The 20,170-nt window shown below is 36.6% G+C and overlaps 2 protein-coding genes across 4 annotated transcripts; one reads left to right on the top strand and one right to left on the bottom strand.

Moving 5' to 3' along the window:
• Positions 1-473: 473 nt before the first annotated feature.
• Positions 474-18,548, bottom strand: LOC110894211 (protein FLX-like 3). Of its 3 annotated transcripts, XR_002566170.2 has the most exons (9): positions 18,404-18,548; positions 14,343-14,883; positions 13,662-13,807; positions 12,448-12,527; positions 8,442-8,523; positions 7,829-7,883; positions 7,438-7,643; positions 998-1,115; positions 474-918 (listed from the first exon to the last, which is right to left on the bottom strand). XR_002566170.2 is itself a non-coding variant. In XM_022141402.2 (5 exons), exons 2-5 carry the CDS (start codon positions 14,870-14,872, stop codon positions 12,204-12,206), a joined length of 840 nt encoding a protein of 279 aa, XP_021997094.1. In that variant the 5' UTR covers positions 14,873-14,883; positions 18,404-18,548; the 3' UTR covers positions 11,911-12,203. The 3 variants fall into 3 exon arrangements, 1 of the variants encoding a protein (XP_021997094.1); XR_004874505.1 differs by lacking the exons at positions 474-918; positions 998-1,115 and adding an exon at positions 12,147-12,287 and having other exon boundaries at positions 7,555-7,643; XM_022141402.2 differs by lacking the exons at positions 474-918; positions 998-1,115; positions 7,438-7,643; positions 7,829-7,883; positions 8,442-8,523 and adding an exon at positions 11,911-12,287.
• On the top strand, positions 4,498-5,097 carry LOC110892492. The gene is made up of 2 exons (XM_035981197.1): positions 4,498-4,603; positions 4,760-5,097. Exons 1-2 carry the CDS (start codon positions 4,498-4,500, stop codon positions 5,095-5,097), a joined length of 444 nt encoding a protein of 147 aa, XP_035837090.1.
• Positions 18,549-20,170: the final 1,622 nt, after the last annotated feature.

Raw genomic sequence — 20,170 nt, 5'->3', positions numbered from 1 at the left:
CCAAGCTTTTTAGGTATGGATCAAATAATCGAATTGTCCTAATTTGATTCACATGGTTCTCACAAAAACAATGATTCTCATTTGAACCACTTTAAATAAAAAATCGTGTAAACCTTGAATGCTTTTAAGCATGATTGTCTAGATATAAATATTTGTTGGTAATCAAATATATTTCTTTTTTTATCCTTAGATCCTATCCTAACGAATCTATATATTTATAAAAATCTGTTTCGTTTGTGGCAATCATCCCCTCAATATGGTTGTTCTGCTCCGATTAAAAAATAAGTTTGATTAACAATAATATAATTTATCACGATCTCATCCTTATTCCTATATTATAACACAAAATAACAAAGTCCTATGCAACTAATTAATGCTACAAACCCCTACACGTCAAGAAACGACCAACCCTCACAATTTATAAACTTATGGGGTACGTTGTCAGTGTCACAAATAAAAAAAAACATATTTAATTTAGTTTGAATGGTCTGATGTTATAATCACACCAATCATATATTATGTTTTCCTCCAAACTTCAGAGAACGTTATTTACATTGTTGGATATGATGTTCGATATAGCTTTTGAACCAAATTATACATAAATAATGTTAAAAATTTTAAGTAGATATCAGAATATGAGTGGTTAAAAACAGCTCAAAGTGTATGCTTAGTTTATAAAACCACCCCAAACATCACTGAAATAACATAAATTGATCCTATTTGGCACACTAAATGTTTATAAATGGATTAAAAGTTATGGGTAAAGTGTATTGGTTCAACCAAATCCAACCGTTAGTGGCCCATTATCCAACCCACCCGTTTTGCCACCTCTACGGTATTAGTCCTCAAAATAACAAGGGTAAATGAAAGTACTGATTAAAGTTTACCTTTTCCAGTGCACAAATCCAACTGGAAAACCTGCATATGTGAACATTAAGTATATCAAAAAAATATGTCATCAAGTAGTCATGACAGTAAACATGAGTTGGAAACAAACCTTACATGATCCTTGTGCTCACGCAACAAATACAACAATACTAATCACCCTCAAGACAAATTGTTCTAACCTCGGGAAAGTCAATATTAATTCTCATCACTTGTTATAAAAGTCAAACCTGATTGACATTAACAAAAGGGTCCTAATAAAGACACACCCCAAAATCTTAATTTCTACAGGCCGTATAGCGTTATATAACCCGTATAGAATAATCTGACATGACAAATATTAGGTCGTATAACATTCTATACGGGCCGTATAACATTATACGGGTCGTATACATTATATGAGATTTGGGTTGTATAACATTATATGGGCGTATAACATTGTATACAGGGCGTATAATGTTATACGGCCCGTATACATGGAGACAAAAAAACATTCTCTGCCATTTTTTTTGTGAAACAATCAGTTATACGGCCCGTATAATTCTATACGGGCCCGTATACATCTAGGGGTGTGAAAATAAGATTTTAGTGCGTGGGAATAGTGGGAGCCTAACAAAAAGCCACATACAAAATTGCCACAAGATACTTGATTTATATTGCAGGTTAGCATAACAATCCTAACATGATTCTGGGGTAAGCGAAAGAAAACTGTTAAAAATAACAGTAAATAACGGAGATCGCAAGATGTGCTGATAAAAAAATGGGTTATTTTCAGTATCGGTAGAAACTAGAAAGGGCATTGACTTGACTTGCAAATACCTTTCATCCTTATTTAAAATATTGTTAAATATTTACTGTGTTAGTTATGCTACAAAAACTGTTACTACTATAATGATTGAAACCTTCGATTAAAAAAAAGAAGTTAGGAGGTTCTATGCATCAGAAATAGACTTTTGGTGAGTTTCAACCTGTTTGACCTGTTCCTGTTAGCTTAACGTAAGGATTTGACCTGTTTTACATCACCCATTTATAGTTAACTAGATTTACTATATATAATTAACTAGTTAGAAACCCGTGTAGTACACAGAGGAAAATAAGAAAACGATTGAGGAATTTTAATATAAGTTGACCGCAGGTCGTGGAAGTAATGATTGTTAATGCCCTTGTTTTTCATACTTTTAACTCTTTTTTCTCTCCGTACATCTCCAACGTCCACTTTTCTTTTGCCGGAAACATCACTTTTCCGGCAAATCTTTTCTCCTTTCCTAGCAGGTCACCGGAAACCCACCGGAGAAATTTCGTTCGGAGCTCTGTTTTTTTTCTCGTTCGGAACTCTGTTTTTCGGAGCTCTGTTTTTTCTGTTTTTCTAATTTTTCTAATTTTTCTCTCCGTACAAGGCCAACGTCAACTTTTCATTTTGCCGGAAACATCACTTTCCGGCCAATCTTTTCTCCTTTCCTAGCAAGTCACCGGAAACCGTTTTTGTCACCGGAGAAATTTCGTTCGCAGCTCTGTTTTTTTTCGTTAAAGTCAGAAATTTGGAAATTCAGAGGGTATTGGAGCGGTTTTTTTTGTTGGATCAGGTTGTGATTCAGTGGATTAGAGTGGTTTGGTTGATGATTCGGTTGGATCTTGCGACGGTTTTGTGAGTTTTTGTGTGTGAAATTGGTTTTGCCAAGGAAAAGCAGAAGAATTTGGGGAATTTTTGATGGTGTGTGAAAGCAGGGCTGAGGTGTCGGTCAGGAGTTGGTAGAACTTTCGGCGAATTGGTTTTAGATACATCTCCGGCGAGCCTGACTTTGCGGCCAATATACTTTTGATCCAGTGGGGCTGAAGCTTACAGGCTATACCAGGTGTTTTTTATCCAACTTTTCAATCAAGTAATATCTCTATATCTCCATATATTTAAGTATACAATATTAATAATATCTATATCTCTATATATATTTACGTATACAATATTATATACATGTAATATAAGTTTTCTATTATAAAACACTCTTTGAATTTGAATTAAAAATAAAAATAAAAATAAAAATACATACGTTTATAATATTATATAATTATTTTAATTTAGTTTAATACTTTTATTTAGTAAAATAAAAGGTCTTTGTTATAATACATTACTGTAATACATCACTTATTGTGTGAGCTTACTTATAACTCTTTATTTGATCATTAATTATTGAATTTATACGCACCTTATTGATTAGTGTTTGTTTTGTGATCACCCATTGACGCTGTATACCCATTGTACGTGTTCTATCGAGATTTTGCGGTATCGATTTACTTGTGACGCGTGTGCTCTTTTAGGTTTATCAGGTGATTTGTAGCAATCATAGACGGTAGATATCATGACTTTTCATTGAGATCGTGTTCGAGGACGAGGGGTTCAGGGAGGGGAAAAGAAAGGGGGTATAGTTTGCGTGTGGCTTCGTGGAATGTAGGAACCCTTAGTAGTAAGTTGTTGGAGATCATAGATACACTTAAAAGACGTAGGGTAGAGATAGCGTGCCTTCAGGAGACTAGGTGGAACGGACATAAGGGGATGAGCGCAATGGGTACAAGTTGTTATATTCAAGGGCTGGGCTGATGGGGTAAGGAATGGGGTAGGATTTCTAGTGGCTATAAACTTGTACAAAAATGTGGTAGAGGTGATACGACACAAGGATAGGATCATGGTGTTGAGATTAGTACTAGGAGAGGAAGTAGTGGCAATTGTTTATGCTTATGCTCCACAAGTGGGATTGGGGGATCAAGAGAAGAGAGATTTTTGGGACTGCCTAGACGGAGTTGTGAGGGCCATACCTAGGGAGAAAGAATTTTCATAGGAGGCGATTTTAATGGCCATATTGGTAGGCATAGTGATGGTCGAGGAGGAGAAGTGGCTTTAAGGGAGAGAGATATAAGGAGGCTAAGAGAGAGGCGAAGAAGGCAGTGTCAGAGGCGAAGAACGCAGCTTACAAGCGGATGTATGATCGACTGGAAACAAAGGAGGAGGAGCATGACATGTTCAAGATTGCAAAAGCTAGAGAGCGTAGAAGGCAGGACTTAGGAGCAGTGAAGTTTTTAAAGCGAGAGGACGGGTGCGTTTTGGTCAAAGAACACGACATTAAGATGAGATGGCAAGCGTACTTCTACAATCTTTTCAATGGCGGGAGGGATTACCAACAAGAAAATGATGATTCACCTACTCAAAGGCGACTACGAAATAACGACCACTGTCGACGTATCACACGGGATGAGGTGAGAAAAGCCCTTAGAAAGATGGGAAGGGCTAAGGCAGCTGGGCCAGACAACATACCGATTGAGGTATGGAAATGCTTGGGAGAAGGAGTTCATTGGCTAACTATTTTATTCAATCTTATTTTCAAATCTGGGAGAATGCCAGATCAATGGAGGAATAGTGTAGTAGTTCCTGTATATAAGAATAAAGAGGACGCCCAATGTTGTGAGAATTACAGAGGGATTAAGTTGCTAGGACACACTATGAAATTATGGGAGAGAATAATTGAGACGAGAATCAAAAGAGAAACTCAAGTCACGGTAAACCAATTTGGTTTCATGCCAGGGTGATCGACTACGGAAGCAATACATATTCTAAGGAGATTGATGGAGAAGTATAGGGAAAAGAAACAGGATCTACACATGGTGTTCATTGATCTTGAAAAGGCCTATGACAGTGTGCCACGTAGACTGATTTGGGATAGTTTGGAGAGTAGAGGGGTTTCTGGGAAGTATATAGACTTAATTAGGGATATGTATGTTAGGACCGAGACTAAAATGTCTGGGCGCCTGTAGGGGATACTGATTTTTTCCCTGTGGAAGTAGGACTTCACCAAGGGTCTGCTTTGAGCCCTTTTTCTATTTGCAGTTATCCTAGATGAGTTGACAAAGTTAATTCAGGAGGCTCTCCCGTGGTGCCTAATTTTTGCAGATGATATTGTGTTAGTTGCTAATAGTAAACAAAGCCTGAATGCGAGGTTAGAAGAGTGGCGAGCTACTTTAGAGGGCAGAGGTTTAAGGATTAGTCGATCTAAGACTGAGTACTTGTATTGTGACTTTAGTGGAGTAGACAACGACGAGGACATTCAGATCACCATTGACGGTCAAGTGGTTCCGCATGTGACTAAGTTCAAGTATCTAGGATCGTTTGTTCAGAAGGATAGGGAGATAGATAGTGACGTTGCCCACCGCATCCAGGTTGGATGATGTAGGTGGAGAGCTGCCACTGGGGTATTGTGCGATAGGAGGTTTCCAACTAAATTGAAAGGGAAATTTTATAGGGTTGCAATTAGACCTGCTATGTTATACGGAACCGACTGTTGGGCCATTAAGGATGTACAAGCACGCAAGATGGATGTGGCAGAGATGAGAATGCTAAGGTGGATGTGTGGACACACAAGGTTAGACCGGATAAGAAATGATGTTTTTAGGGAGAGGTTAGAAGTAGCTAGTATATCAGATAAGATAAAGGAGGGAAGATTGAGATGGTTTGAACATGTTAAGAGGAGGCAGACGATATAGCTAGTTAGAGTAGTTGAAACTCTCGAGGTGGAGGGATTGAGGAGTAGAGGCAGACCCAAAATTACTTGGGATGAGCGAATTAGGCAGGAATTGCAAAGATTGCACCTCTGAGAACATGGTCCATGATAGGAGCTCGTTGAGACGTAAGGATTAAGGTTAAGAATTTCTAGGGGAGGGTACAATTGTGTTTTAGGTGGTGTACGGTCGTAGATATGTAACTATGTGTATAGGCTGTTTGTGTTGGTATATTTGTCTTGTTTACCATGTACTCTTTCACCACTCATGTTTTTTTTGGTAGCTTCACACACACACACACACCCCTCATGTTATATTTATTTCTTTCTCGAGTGTTTTGGAGCCGAGGGTCTCACTGGAAGCAGCCTCTCTATCCCTAGGGGTATAGGTAAGGTGTGCCTACATCCCACCCTCCCCAGACCCTACCAATAGCTTTTGCTATTTGTGGGATTTTACTGGGCATGATTGATTGATTGACCGCTTGTCGTGGATCAGGCTAGGTTAATAAAAAAGAGGGAAAAACAATGTTGGGGTCATAGAATTATTCCATGAATTAAGTATAAAGATATAATAGATATTAGATACGATTAAAAAACAAACAACTACAATAATAATATAAATACATATTTCGGGATGCATTACATCGGGAACCAATGTTTTATTGGGGAACCATTTATGGTTAAAAAAAAGTCAAAATTTGGGATGCAGGAACTTGATCTCGAAAAACTGCAAAGAGTGATTTGCAGTGTACATTATGATACCTATGTGGCCAGAAGGTAGCCACGACTCCCGTGAGTGAATCGGTACAGGATACGTTACATTGGACACCAAAAACAACAAAGATGATGGATGGTTTAATAGGAAAAGTAATAAGCAATAGTGGGGAAATTGGCATCCAAAATATTACTTGAAAGCAATAAATGGTCAAATAGGTGGAAAACAACCCATAATATTTGTAATGCATAAATATCCTAAATCATTATTAACATAAGTTACTATTTATAGAATATTAATTTTGTTATAGCTTTTGGCATATTATTTACTACGGATATTCTGGGCAAGATGTGTTCATAACAGGTCAAATGTGTAAACAAAATAAATTAGCATAAAACAACAGGCTGAAGTGCACTTTTCATGCATAGTACCTCCTAAGTCCTTTTATTCAAAAAGCGTAGATTGTTAACTGTAAAAATTTTATAATCAGACTTGGCCTATTAATTAATTATAAAAAGAGTAAACTGCCATTTTGGTCCCTGTGGTTTGGGCACTTTTGCCATTTTAGTCCAAATCTCAAACTTTTTAAATCTGGGTCCCTGTGGTTTCACTTTTATTGCCATTTTAGTCCAAAATTCAAAAACCTTCTTTTTTAACTGTTGAAAACTGGTTGTTTTGTCTTTTTGTGCAGGGACATTTTTGTCCATCTCAGGTTTTATTATAACATATCAATAACTAATAACCAGTTTTCAACAGTTAAAAAAGACAAAACAACCAGTTTTCAACAGTTAAAAAAGGGGGTTTTTTAATTTTGGACTAAAATGGCAATAAAAGTGAAAACACAGGGACCCAGATTTAAAAAGTTTGAGATTTTGACTAAAATGACAAAAGTGCCCAAACCACAGGGACCAAAATGGCAGTTTACTCTTATAAAAAAGTAATAAATGGCAAAAAAGTGTTTCAGACCAACCCAGCTCAACCTGACAAATAATCACCTGTATTTAGCTGTTATCCAATTTTGGTATAAAACATCAACTTTTACGTTAGAAGGACCGGAACCTGTTAATAATCAGTAATCCAAAACTAGGATGCTTCTAAATTCAACAATTAATTACTGAAATCTCAAAAAACACCGGGTGCATCACAATGCTGATTAATCTTTATGGTTTTCTTGATAATTATTTTTCAGTGGATGACACTTGCGTGTTAACAGGATGGGCAACGAGACACAAAACTTGCAATAGGATGCTATCAATCAAGTGACAATAGCAAACACACAAATAAAGAAATGCTTACCATATGCCATTGTGGTATGAACATAATGGAAGAACCGAGAAGTTTGGGATGTGTGGTGATGGTGTGTCAACTCGGGATGCTTATGTGGCAGATTTATTCAGCTGATAAGGTCGTTGACAGGGAGGGCCTCGATCTTGTCAGCTACCCTGCTAATGTAACACAATAGGGGATTGCTGAGAACAGTGTAGACAGTGGCGGCCACTTTCCTGACACAAAAGCACAAATAAAAGAAAAACGATCACAAGTTTAACAACCAATATTTATTACATTGACGGTAAGAAAATGCAGGAAGACCTATCGACTGAGAATCATCATGTAAAGTGCGATAACCGTATTCAGATATAATGTATCCGATTTAATGAATAAGCCATAAGGAAGAGATTCAACATACCTTTTCAGGATAGCTTCTCGTGAAAACTGAGACAACCATGAAGATTGCTGTAAGCCTGTAATGCAAGTTTATAAATATAATATTTTAGAACAAAACTTCATAATAGCTTTCAGCTGATCATTTGTACCCAGGCCCCTTGTTAATTTAATTAAACTCATTATTGAGAATTTTGTCAAGTATTTTGAGTAATACATGAGATATAATATCATTTAAATTTGAAAAACAGCATTCAACTGGTGGCAAATTCAGGACGTGGGGCACCCAATCAAGTGTGAAAAGACTTTAAAGTTTAAACCAGAAAATCTAAATCAAAATGGACATAAACATGTTATTATCAGCTTCGTTCAGACCCCTTCATTGCAATTCTACTAGTTATGACATGTCGCAAAAATAAATGCAATCAGAGAGAGATGCTCCCTAGGGAGATGTTTAAAAGAAATATCATTTCCCTTTCATGAGTCGACTAAAAATCATCTTTCTGTGAATTCTGATTACTTGTGTAATTCTTTCACGCCATATAAATATAACATATTGAAGAGCATTTTAAGATGCATTTAACTTTCTCCTAGTTGTTTATTTGGTTAATTGTAATAGTCAGGATTTAGCACCTTACCTATTTTCGTACTTCAGATATAAATCATACTTGCCTTGCCAAACCATAAAGAAATGCATTTCACGTCTAGAACAATGTTCATCTGCAACAAAACAATCGGAGAACAAATATTATGAGAAAAATAGTTTATATAAATTGCTTATTTAAAAAGAGCCTTGCAACATATGATAACTGCTTCAAAGTCTAATGTCTCACCAAACTACGTATACACATGAAAATGAAGAGAAAAACTAAACTATGAGTCTAATTTTAAAAATTGACAGATTACGTCCATATCCAAAACTAATAATTCATCTATCTTGATGAAAATGATGTTTAAAAGTGGCCCTAGCCATAGCTACTTCATATTTACTGGTGGCTTTCCACAACAACAGGGAAGAATATGCAACTATAGATGCCTTGTTATCCATAACTTGTTACTATGAATGCGAATTAAAACCAGACCCAAAGCCTTAAGGTATATTCATATTCATCCATAGAGAAATGGAGAATGGCATGCCAATAAGATTTAAAAGATTGATTTGACTTGATTCGTGTATCATACTAACAGTCCGGCGGACATAGTGATATAGTTGCTTTGCCTGCAAGTCGCAACACGAGCTCATAGTGTTCCAAAACATGTCGCTAAAATTGGAGGTCACTCAATATAAACCTAGCATCTCTTTTGCACGTTGGTTTTTTTTTTTGAACGGCAAGCTAACGTACTCCCATGTACTCCTATACCAGCACCTTGCAGGATTTGAACCGTCCACCTCGGGAGGCACCTTACCACCACACCATGTCCCTTGGGGACCTCTTTGCACTTTGGTGATGTGGGATTTCACTAAGGTGTTACAACTCGGTTTATAAATAGAGTTTATCACCCCTTGAAAAAGACACATTACCCATATCCGATTATAGCTCTTGGTACAAGTATAACTTCATCAACCGAAACCCTAACCAACCATTGCCGCACTAATAGAGACCTTGTTCCTAGATATTGTGTGCACGTAAGCAACTCTTGTTCATGAAATTGAGCGATTTATCCAATCAACCTACTTCAATTAATATCAGTTGTTTGAATGAACGCTTTTAGGGAGTCTAACATTGGTTGCTCTCTTCAACCTTTTTTAGTTCTATACTTATCCAAGAACTACTCGTTTGGTTCCTCGTTCCCATGCATGTCGTCATCCACCACTAGAAACCATATCCAATTGGTTATGTTCCATTATAGGACTATCAATACTATTCCCATGTAAATCCCATTCATGCTTTGTCTTCGTGTTTAAGTCTTCTTCGTATTTCAAATTCACAATCCCGATTTTTCTTGTTCCAAATTTGGCCTTATTGCGACTTGTTTCTATTACTACTACTACTCCACACCAAATCCGATTGAAGGCTTCCTCGAAATTCTCCATGTGTCACCCTTTAATCCCGCGAAGCGCTCTGAAGTCCCAAACACAAATTGCACTTGTCGTAGTTCATCTATTTACCTTCATGATGTGCACTAATTGTTCGTGACCTTGTTCTTGTTCTTGAGTACACGCATCACAAAACCCCACCATCCCTATTGCTAGTCAGTTGCACTTTCAAAAGCAATGTATCACACGTTTGAGCACGCGTTTGGGGGTTTTCTCCCTCGTAATCAATTGTCCGCTAAAGTGAGAAAGAGACATATTCAGTTTCCTAAACAAGTTTATCTAGTTCCCTATTTGCAGCCTTGTATCTTTATACAAATAAAGGCCATCACCTCATGAGAAAGAGACATATATCTCTTGAGATCTCATTTGTGATTATAGGAAACACCTCATGAGAAAGAGACATATATCTCTTGAGATCTCATTTGTGATTATAGGAAACAATTAAATCCAAAGCAATAAACCTACTATAGAATGACCTTAGAAGCATGGTGTGCAAAGTCTAGTCATTTGTAATCTCTTCATATCGTACTGTGTCCGTATCCAATGTGCCATACTGCCATCTCATGCGCAAATATTGATGCACTTGAGTCTCATCAAGGCGAGTTGTTTATCAAATTGCAGTATTGCCATTGAAAAGAAGACCATAAATCGATTCTCGTATGTAACTCATTGACCATCCAAAAGTTAATCTCATAAAAGATGACATGTGGAACCCGAAAGCATGTCTAATCTCATCACTCCAAGCCTTCTAAGATCTATCTAGTAACAACACAACTAAAGAGTAGATGAAACCTCAAGTTGAATAAGGTGGAAGGTGAATACATGCTTTACTAGAAATTATGAGTTGAAAGTTCATTTCCACATTGGAGAAACCCTAACTCCTAGAAAGATGTGAAGTAGTATGGATAGAGAGAACGGAGTCGGATAAAAAACACAGTTCTATTAGTATGCAAGTTAAATATAGAGCTATAGGTAGTTAGGTATAGTTCTATAGTGAGCAAGAACCTCGTACAAACATCAATCTAAGTAAATAAAGTGCAATATGTATATGTAGCTCAAGATATATTTACGTATAAGCAAGAACCAATTTTACCCACGAAACTGAGACACGTACTTGTCTATCATAAAGTACATACCAGAAGTTAGCCCCACGTCAAACGCCACATCAGCCTTCTTTCAAAGTTCAATCTAGCCACCGGACAATGCAAATTGAGCAGCTCGCCTTGGATTGGATGTCTGACTACTGAGCTATATTACAGCATTATTAATAAAGAAATAAGCAGATCACACCAAAACAAGATACACGAGACTGCAAATGGTTTGTCTGAACTGCTGCAGACAGATCAACAGGGATGTCAAATTCTTCACGATTATTTAACAATGTGATGGGCCCTGATTCTCGTCTTCGAAAAGCTTTCCATATGAGAACTGGCTAATAGTTTCTTCAATACAAACTGGTGAATGGTGTACTGATACTGCTACCAATAAAACCTACTTATGACTGGGGTCATCAGCTATTCCTAGTAGCGCTAAATCTTTCAGAAATACTAAATCACCAAATCACTAAAAGTCCCTAAGACTAAACAAAAATGTACCCTAGATGTCTACTTATACAACTGGTATCCTAATATAAGATGCATTATCTTCTGGACCAATACCCTAGAATCTAGATGCCTACTTATACCACCTACGATACTAAACTCTATAACTTAGCATTCACTAATTTCTTCAGAACCTGCGATAATTAGAGCTTGAAACATGTCTTCAGTCAATAGAATCTCTGATTTGTTTTCTATAACTTTAATCCTCCGAATGACAGCTTTCAGTCTCCATGTTTCGATACGGATAAGATATGTAGCATGAATGCGATAACAAGAGCTTGGTACAGGTATTCGGTCAATGGTATTTCTAATTCATTTTCTACAACTTTAATCCTCCGATTGACACTTTGACAGCCTTCAGTCTCCGTGGTCCGATACGGAGACAATAATAGATCAGATAAGTAGCATGAAGAATCATTGCTCCAGAAATTTTTTAGGATGTGGTCATATAAGCTAAAGAACGTGTCGTCTCAAAAAAACAAAGATTCAAGAAGATGAAACCATATGGATCAAACAATACAATAAAGCATCGAAAATCTGGTAAACTAAAACTAGGTGATAATCAAGCCACACAAGTGGCTTATTGTCTCCATAAGTTGTAGTATAGCAACCCAATTCTCCAAATGCACTTAGTTAAATAGCTTATAGCTAATAGTTCAAATAAAGGGATTACTTAATTAAACGCAAACATTAGAGAACCATACGCTTCTACCAACTTAATATGCCTTTTTTTGCAATTTGAAACATAAGCCGTCCACATTTCAACGACGAGTCACGCGAGATTTCTCGGACCCAGCCCATTGACCAGAACTTGAACCATACAACGGACCCTTGTCAGCAGCACCCTGAGGAATGATGGAGACACTTCATTCCACCAATTTTAAGTGAAAAGCACACCCCAAATTTGAGCCAGCCCATTTAAACCAAAAAAAAAAAAAAAAAAAAACGTTTTGCCTATTTTGCCACCTGGCCAGGTATAAGTTTGAGTGATATAGCAAGTAATACCAGGTGAACGTTGTATCCGTCGCCATAAGGAGGAGGAAAACGGTCATCTGAGCTTCCATATTTCATCCCATATGACCCACCTATACAACAAGATATCAAAGAGTCATGAGGAGATACTGGGAATATTAGACTTAAACAAGTGTAAAGAGAAGTTTCACAAAACTATAATGCAACGAGTTTGAAAAAAAGTCAGAGAAATGTGTTGGAGATGAACTATAAGGTAACATAATCTTTTGTCTCAAATCCGTTGTAAATTAAAGTAAGAACTACACTATAAACATCAAAAGAACTTTTAGTTAAAACAGCAAAGCATAACCACAAACACAATAGACTAGTTATCCCGTTAATGATCTTGATCTCATGTATTTAAAGGATTACGGCTCTTTCCCTTTTTCTCTTATCAAGCAGAATAAAGTATTAAGTTGATGACATGCAAAAAGTATATCAAAACATACTGAAGAACAAATAATCTTCAACACAGATCAGTTGATTACAAGGGTGAGACCGATGCAACATTATAAACCCTAAAGCCACCAATGATTGCATAGAAGAATCCTACATAACACAAACTACTGCAGATTGAAGAATCAGTTTATTATAGAAACTTGTTAAGAGATAGGATAGATAGTGATCTGAGTTTATCTAGTTTCCTTTTTAGGCCTGGCATCTTTTAAAAATAGAGGTTATTACCTCAAAAGATATAAACACATATAATTCCCGAATCCCGAGATTTGGATTACAAAACTAATAAGATAAGTTGGATAAAATTCAGATCTATCTGCTACTTATAGGATTACAAAACTAATAAGATAAGTTGGATAAAATTCAGATCTATCTGCTACTTATAAAAATAAAGGTCATAATTTTCTCGAAACAAAGTTGGTAATCTAATTTACATCGAAGAATCTTAGCACATAGGAAAGCATTTCCCACTAAGAACTTATTAATGTGCTAGAATGAAGGCACAAAAGATTATGAAATTTGTTCTTGGACAAGGTCTGACTTATGTTATATTTTGATAATATGAACTTACTGAATCAATCAAAGGGATTGATTTAGTTCCAGTATTCTAAAAGTACAAACTAAAAAGGAATGACTTAAGTGAGTACCAAACTACCCATTACGGTTTAAGGTAGGCTTCCTTAACGTCAGCAAATGGAGCAAGTAACTTTAGCCAAATATAAAGGTAACTAAAAGGGTATAATGGAGAATACCAGCACTGTGTGGTCCAGCATCAGTATTTGTAAGTTCCACACGGAGCTTTTCAACTTCACGCGCCATAGAAACCAAGTTCTTCTCCATTGCTTGTCTTTGTTCCATCAGCTCTATATTTCCTTTCTTCTCATAATCAATAGCAGCTCTACAAGACGCAGAATAATGTTAAGTTTATAAATTTATGTTAAGCGTAAAATGTCATTTTCGTCCCTAAGGTTTGGTCAGTTTTGCAACTTCCGTTTAAAGGTTTGTTTTTCCTCATCTGGATCCAAAAGGTTTGAAATCATGTCATTTTCATCAGGCTTGTTAACTCCATCCATTTTTCTGCGTTAAGTCAGGGATATTTCCGTCTTTTTTGTTAACTTAAAGGGCAATTCGGTCTTTTGAATACTTGTATGTTATGCTAAATGCTTGTAAAAAGGTGAAAAAGAATGAATTACCGTTTAAGTTAACAAACAAGACGGAAATACCCCACACTTAACAGAGAAAAATGGATGAAGTTAACGAGCCGGATGAAAATGGCAAGATTTCAAACCTTTTGGATCCAAATGCGGAAAAACAAACCTTTGGACTAAAGTCGCAAAATTGGCCAATCCTCAGGGACGAAAATGGCATTTTACTCTTTATGTTAAGTAACTGTTTAGCTATTTATGCTTTAAATATAGAAGAAATATAGATACCTAGTATGCAAAAGCTCCTGGAGAATTCTCTCATGCTCGGCTTTTAAAGCTGGAAGTTGCTTAGTATCAGTTTGCAGTTTTGCAAGGTCTTTTTTGAGAATCTGAACCTGCCCAGATAAATCACGCCTTATAGAATTTAGCCTCTCAACTTCAGTATGAAGTTGTGCAGCCTCATTTTTCAAAGGTTCAGTGGCACGAAGATCAGCTTCTAGTTTCAAAGCATTGTCAATCAGCTTTCTCGAATGTATTTCATTTTGTTCTTGAATATCAGCAATTGCATTATTCATTCGCCTAAGTTCCTCTTTGGCAGCACCCAAATCTCGTTGTAGAGCAATTCTGTCTTCAACTAACCTCCTGTTTTCACCCAAAAGCCTAAGTATTTCATGATGTTGGATTTCAAGTTCTTCCTCCAGCATGGCAGGATGAGGTGGCATAGGTCGAGGCATAGGGGCCCGCGATGGAGGCCCTCCTGAGATATACCCATGCCGGTTGTCATATGCGTCACGAGGATAACGGTTTCTTCCTGACATCTGATATGACCCTATAAGAATGAAAAATAAAACATCGCATCAGGTAAAAGTGTAAAACCACAAGCGTGCAAAACACCCTAATATGTAAAACTAGAAATGTAAAAATAGATAATATAACTTATGTTCCTAAACCGGGTTAGACATCGCAACACTACCGTTTGTTTGGTGGTGTTTCTGTATCTAAACAAACCATAGACTATCCTATTTTACCGTTGATGCCATCAAGGCTCAAGCATTGAGGTTTCTGTATCTAATCAATCCTCTCACCTCATCCTTCAGCACATGTGTGTCATATCAACAGTTAAAATCCATAATATAATCATGTTTTGCCTATCAAACACTTATCCTAATTCCTTCAGCCACAAACCTAGCATTACACAATTGCCTATCACAAACAAACACCATGAGTTTTCATTTCAATTTTCATATTGAAATTTTAACCTAATTCAACAGAGAAGAACATATATTCTTATAGAAAACCATATGCACAGCAATCACATAACTGCTTAAACTCATCACAAACAATAAACAAGCATCAAACAATCATAAGCTGAGAGAATTTGAACAAACCAATTCGAACTAAATCCACCAAGCGATTGAGATAGATCTAGATGAATTTCCTTCGCTAATTCAGAGCAATCTTCGAACCCTAGCAATTGAACGATAGATCCGTCGTGTATTGAAGCCCTAAGCAATCTTCGAATCAAACAACGTCTCAAATTTGAATCGAACAGCGTCACTATTTTAATCTTCGAATCAATCGTTGATGTTAGTGATTGGTGCGAATCGAACAGGACCGAGCCAACGTGAATCAGCAATTGATGAGAATTTTGGTTGAATCAGCGATTTTTGTGCGTGAATTGTGGTTGAATCAGCGTCTGGTGAAAATCAGTGTATGAAGATTTAGGATTTTTGTGCGTGAATGTGTGAATCAGCTGGTGAGATCAGATTTAGGGTTCATCATCATGAACAATTGCGTATGGTGAGATGAGAGAATGTGTGCGTATGGTGAGATAAAAGATTTAGGGTATATAAAGTAGAGAGTATTTTTGCCACCGTAGCAAATGTGAGGAGTTAATATTTTTGCTACCAATCTGGCATGAAAAATAAGTTTGCGCGTGAAAAATGGGTACTTTTTTGCTAGTGCTTTTTGCAGTAGCAAATTTTGGTGGTGTTTATGTATCTAAACAAACCATAGACTTGCTACATTTGCTAATTTTGGCATGAAGTTGATGCCATCAAGGTTCAAGCATTGAGGTTTGGCTTAGAATTTGGGGGAGTGAGAGAATCACATGAGATACTGTACATGAGTCAATTAGTTCGAACTTCGAAGCGAAATGCATAGACATTGCGTTAACATGTGCATGATTAATATGACAAAACACTTGAAGACAACTTGTATCTGATGTAGCCTTATCTGATGATTTAAATGTCTGTGGCGGTGTGGCCTATTCTTATAGAGTTATAGTAATATGATAATATGTATAAACAGAAGAAGAAAGTTAATAACTTATAACTATTTAATTACTGCTGCTAAAACGGCTTCTAACCAGCTTCTAGCTCAAACATATTAGCTATGTAGTCCGAGTGTCAGCATCGAACATGTGCCTTATCCCAATGTCAATCTCAAACATGTTTCCTTACATTCCTGTGAGATTCAAATATTGTTGTCCCGATAATTTCGAGAGGCGAAGTAGGGAAAACGAGTCTTTAATGTTCCCAGATCTCCGAGGGCTGAGATCTGGTGTCCGCCCGCCCCATTGTATCAGTAGCTTGACAAATGACAACAGCAACAACTCTTTTTCTAATGATACACATATCCTACATGGCTATAGGTTCAATTAATATTGTTCCACCAGAGACTGTAAGGAGAATGTTAAAATAATAGATTGATTCTTTCCAAATATAGCTTTATTGTGAGATGCCTTAAAGACGTTGTGAATCTTAGCACTATGCAGCTTACAATTATAGGCTACAGTTTTATATCTCAATCACTACTGGGTTAGCCCGATGAAAATAACAGCCCAAAACACAACTCATTCATGCATGCCATCTCTAGCAACAGTGCACCTATGTTAATCCAGCACCAGAGCATCTAATCATTCGTACAACATCAATCAAGAGAAACGACAATCCATTCATCTCCAATCAAGAGTTTTGTCGTAATGATCATGCCAATAACAACTCAAACAATGGATGGGAAAATGACGAACAAATCGAAGGCAAAACTCTAGTATTAAGAAAACCTACAGTAATTGCGTGAAAACAACGGGAGTCTTCTGTAGAAACAATATAGCGAATCAAATCAACAAAATTATGCAACACAAACCTTGATTTCTGAAGTATATAAGCTCTACGATATTGTTTATGTAATGTACAAATAGATAGCATACATTATGTCACTACTTTAGTAAGAGAAGATGGTGTGCCAACAATTACCGGATATGTTTTATCTTAACTTAAATAATGTCAATACCATCAATGCGCTATGATGACTTGCTAAATTTATTAAAATACTTGCAAGACGTTAATGCCATCGAGGCTCGTGCATTTAATTTGGCTTAGGATTTGGTCATGTCTCATATGGCAATCTGAGTTAGATGAGGGGGTGAGAAAATTACATGAGAGATACATGAGACAATTAGTCCAAAAAGAAACTCATAGACATTATTGTTAACATTGCCATGACTAATATGACAAAACGCTTGCAGAGAACTTATATCTGGTGTTGCCTTCTGTGATGATTCACATAGTAATATGATAAATGATTATATGTTTAAGCAGAAGGAGAAAGTTAATAACTAGTTAATTACTACTGCTGAAACGGCTTCTAACCAGCTTCTGGCTTAAACATATTAGCTATGTAGTCCAAGTGACAGCATCAAACACGTTCCTTATCCCAATGTCATCTCAAACAAGTTTCCTTACATTCCTCTAACTTTCAAAATTTACTGTCCCAATAATTTTGAGTGATGAAGCTAAGAAAACGAGTCTTTTAACCCTCCCATATCTCCGAGGGCTGAGACCTACCGTCCACCCATTGAATCAATAATTTGACAACAGCAGCAACTATTTTTCTAACGCTACACTGTAGAAGAACATTTAAACATGATACGGATTCTTGCCTTAAAGACATTGTGATCTTAGCATCCTAGGGCAACTTACACTTATAGGCTACAATTCTCTATCTCGACTACATTAACCGACGAAAATCACCGTTAAAAAAACAACTCATTCATTGCAACTATATAACCACTGCACATATGAACAATGTTAATCCAGCACCAGAGCATCTAATGATCTAATCAATCAACACAAACTACAATTCATTCATCTCCAATCAATCGTTTTACCATAACACTCATGCCGATAACAACACATTCAATTGAAGGGAAAACAACAAGAACAATTAAACAAATCGAATGCAAAACCCTAGAATTAACAAAACCTACAATAATTGCGTAAAAACAACGCGATTCTTCTGTAGAAACAACATATTGAATCAAATCAACAAAATTATGCATCACGAACCTTGATTTGTGAAGAAAGTAGATGAAATTCTGCGATATTGTTTATGTATTTTGCTTTGTTGAGTTGAAACCTCCACACCTGAGTTTGGTTAATCAGGTCGGTCAAGAAAAGTTTGTTGGATGCAATGTGTGTTTTTGTGCTGGCTCCGTGCGACGTCGTTTTGTGGTTGTTGGGCTTTAACGGTGCTTTAGTAATGGTCAAGACCCAATGGATCAATGGTGAGCTAGATCCAATGGATCAATTATTTGTGGTGCGACGTCGTTTTGTGGTTGTTGGGCTTTTACAAGTATGCAAGCCCGTAAAGACTATAAAGAGACTAGGCACGAAACCATACCTGGAAGAAGCATCCGAAACTAGGGGTGTTCAAAACCGGATATCCGAAAATTCGGATATCCGAATTTCGGATATCCGAAATTTTCGGATACCAGATTTCACTATCCGAATCCGTATCCGAAATTTCGGATATCCGAAATTTCGGATACGGATTCGGATAGTGAATCGGATATCCGAAAATCCAACTTTTTATTTAATTTTTATTTTTTTATTATTTTTTTCATATTCGGAAACGGATATTTTGGATATTTTGGGATATCCGAATATAAGTTTTCGGATATTTTTCGGATATTTCGGATATTTTTCGGATATTTCGGATATTTTCGGATATTTTTCGGATATTTCGGATATGTTCGGATACTTCGGATATTCGGATATCCGAAAAAAATGAAAATTAAATTTTCGGATATTTCGGATATCCGAAATATCCGAAAATTTTGAAAATCACTATCCGAATCCGAATCCGAAAAATTCGGATATTCGAATTTCGGATATCCGAAATTTCGGATATCCGATTTTTCGGATATTTCGGATTCGGATATCGGATATTTCGGATCGGATTTTCGGATACGGATACTTTTGAACACCCCTAATCCGAAACCGATTATTGGAAAAGTCGGTTATTGTAGACCCGATTTCGTACCTGAACCTACCCATAGGGTATGGATTTTGATAAAAAGAAAAAAGAAAGCCTGACTTAGAACTGTCACGGCCCCCGACCCGGTTTGACCCGTTTCAGGAGCCGCGGGACAGAAATCCCGTGATATTTATTTATGTGATTTTAGCAGCGGAAATTTTAACATCAGGATCGTTGTAAAGCTAAAACTTTTCCCGATTATTTTATTTCACAATTCGGGATAAACCCCGATAATTTACAATACATAAGTTTTAGTGATAAATCCTTATTTCAAAACATATTTCTTTATTTTATACTGAGCCACTATTTTAAGCTTGAAATGCTCCTCAGCACTTTTCCTGATTTACAGTAGATCACCTGAAACATGTTTGAAAAAGGTTTTGTCAGCGAGGAAATACTGAGTGAATCATTCTATTTACTGAAAACGACACATTTGTTATAATTTACAGTATCAAGAGTTTTTACATATGTTTATTATCAACCAACTTTCAAGAATAGGTATTTGTCACAGACCATCTCTGTGACTGTGGTCATATCACCATTGGCTGTCCCAATGAGTGACGTATATCACTTATTTTTAGGCTCGCCCACCTAATGTGAATGAAACAATAATAATACTGTGCACAATACCCCACATACCGGCTGTAATTTGGTGATTACATAAACTTAATCACTGTAATTATAACTCTGAAAAATGATTTGGAGTATTGTAAAACATTTGATAAAAAAAGAATGACTCACATTGCAGATTTAGTATGGATAGAATATGATTTAGCCCTGTTAACCTAATTTCAACA

The sequence above is a fragment of the Helianthus annuus genome, chromosome 12, assembly GCF_002127325.2.
Source record: "Helianthus annuus cultivar XRQ/B chromosome 12, HanXRQr2.0-SUNRISE, whole genome shotgun sequence".
NCBI lineage: Eukaryota > Viridiplantae > Streptophyta > Magnoliopsida > Asterales > Asteraceae > Helianthus > Helianthus annuus.
Note: the sequence above shows the minus strand (reverse complement) of the source record. Positions and strands in the feature narration are given on the sequence as shown.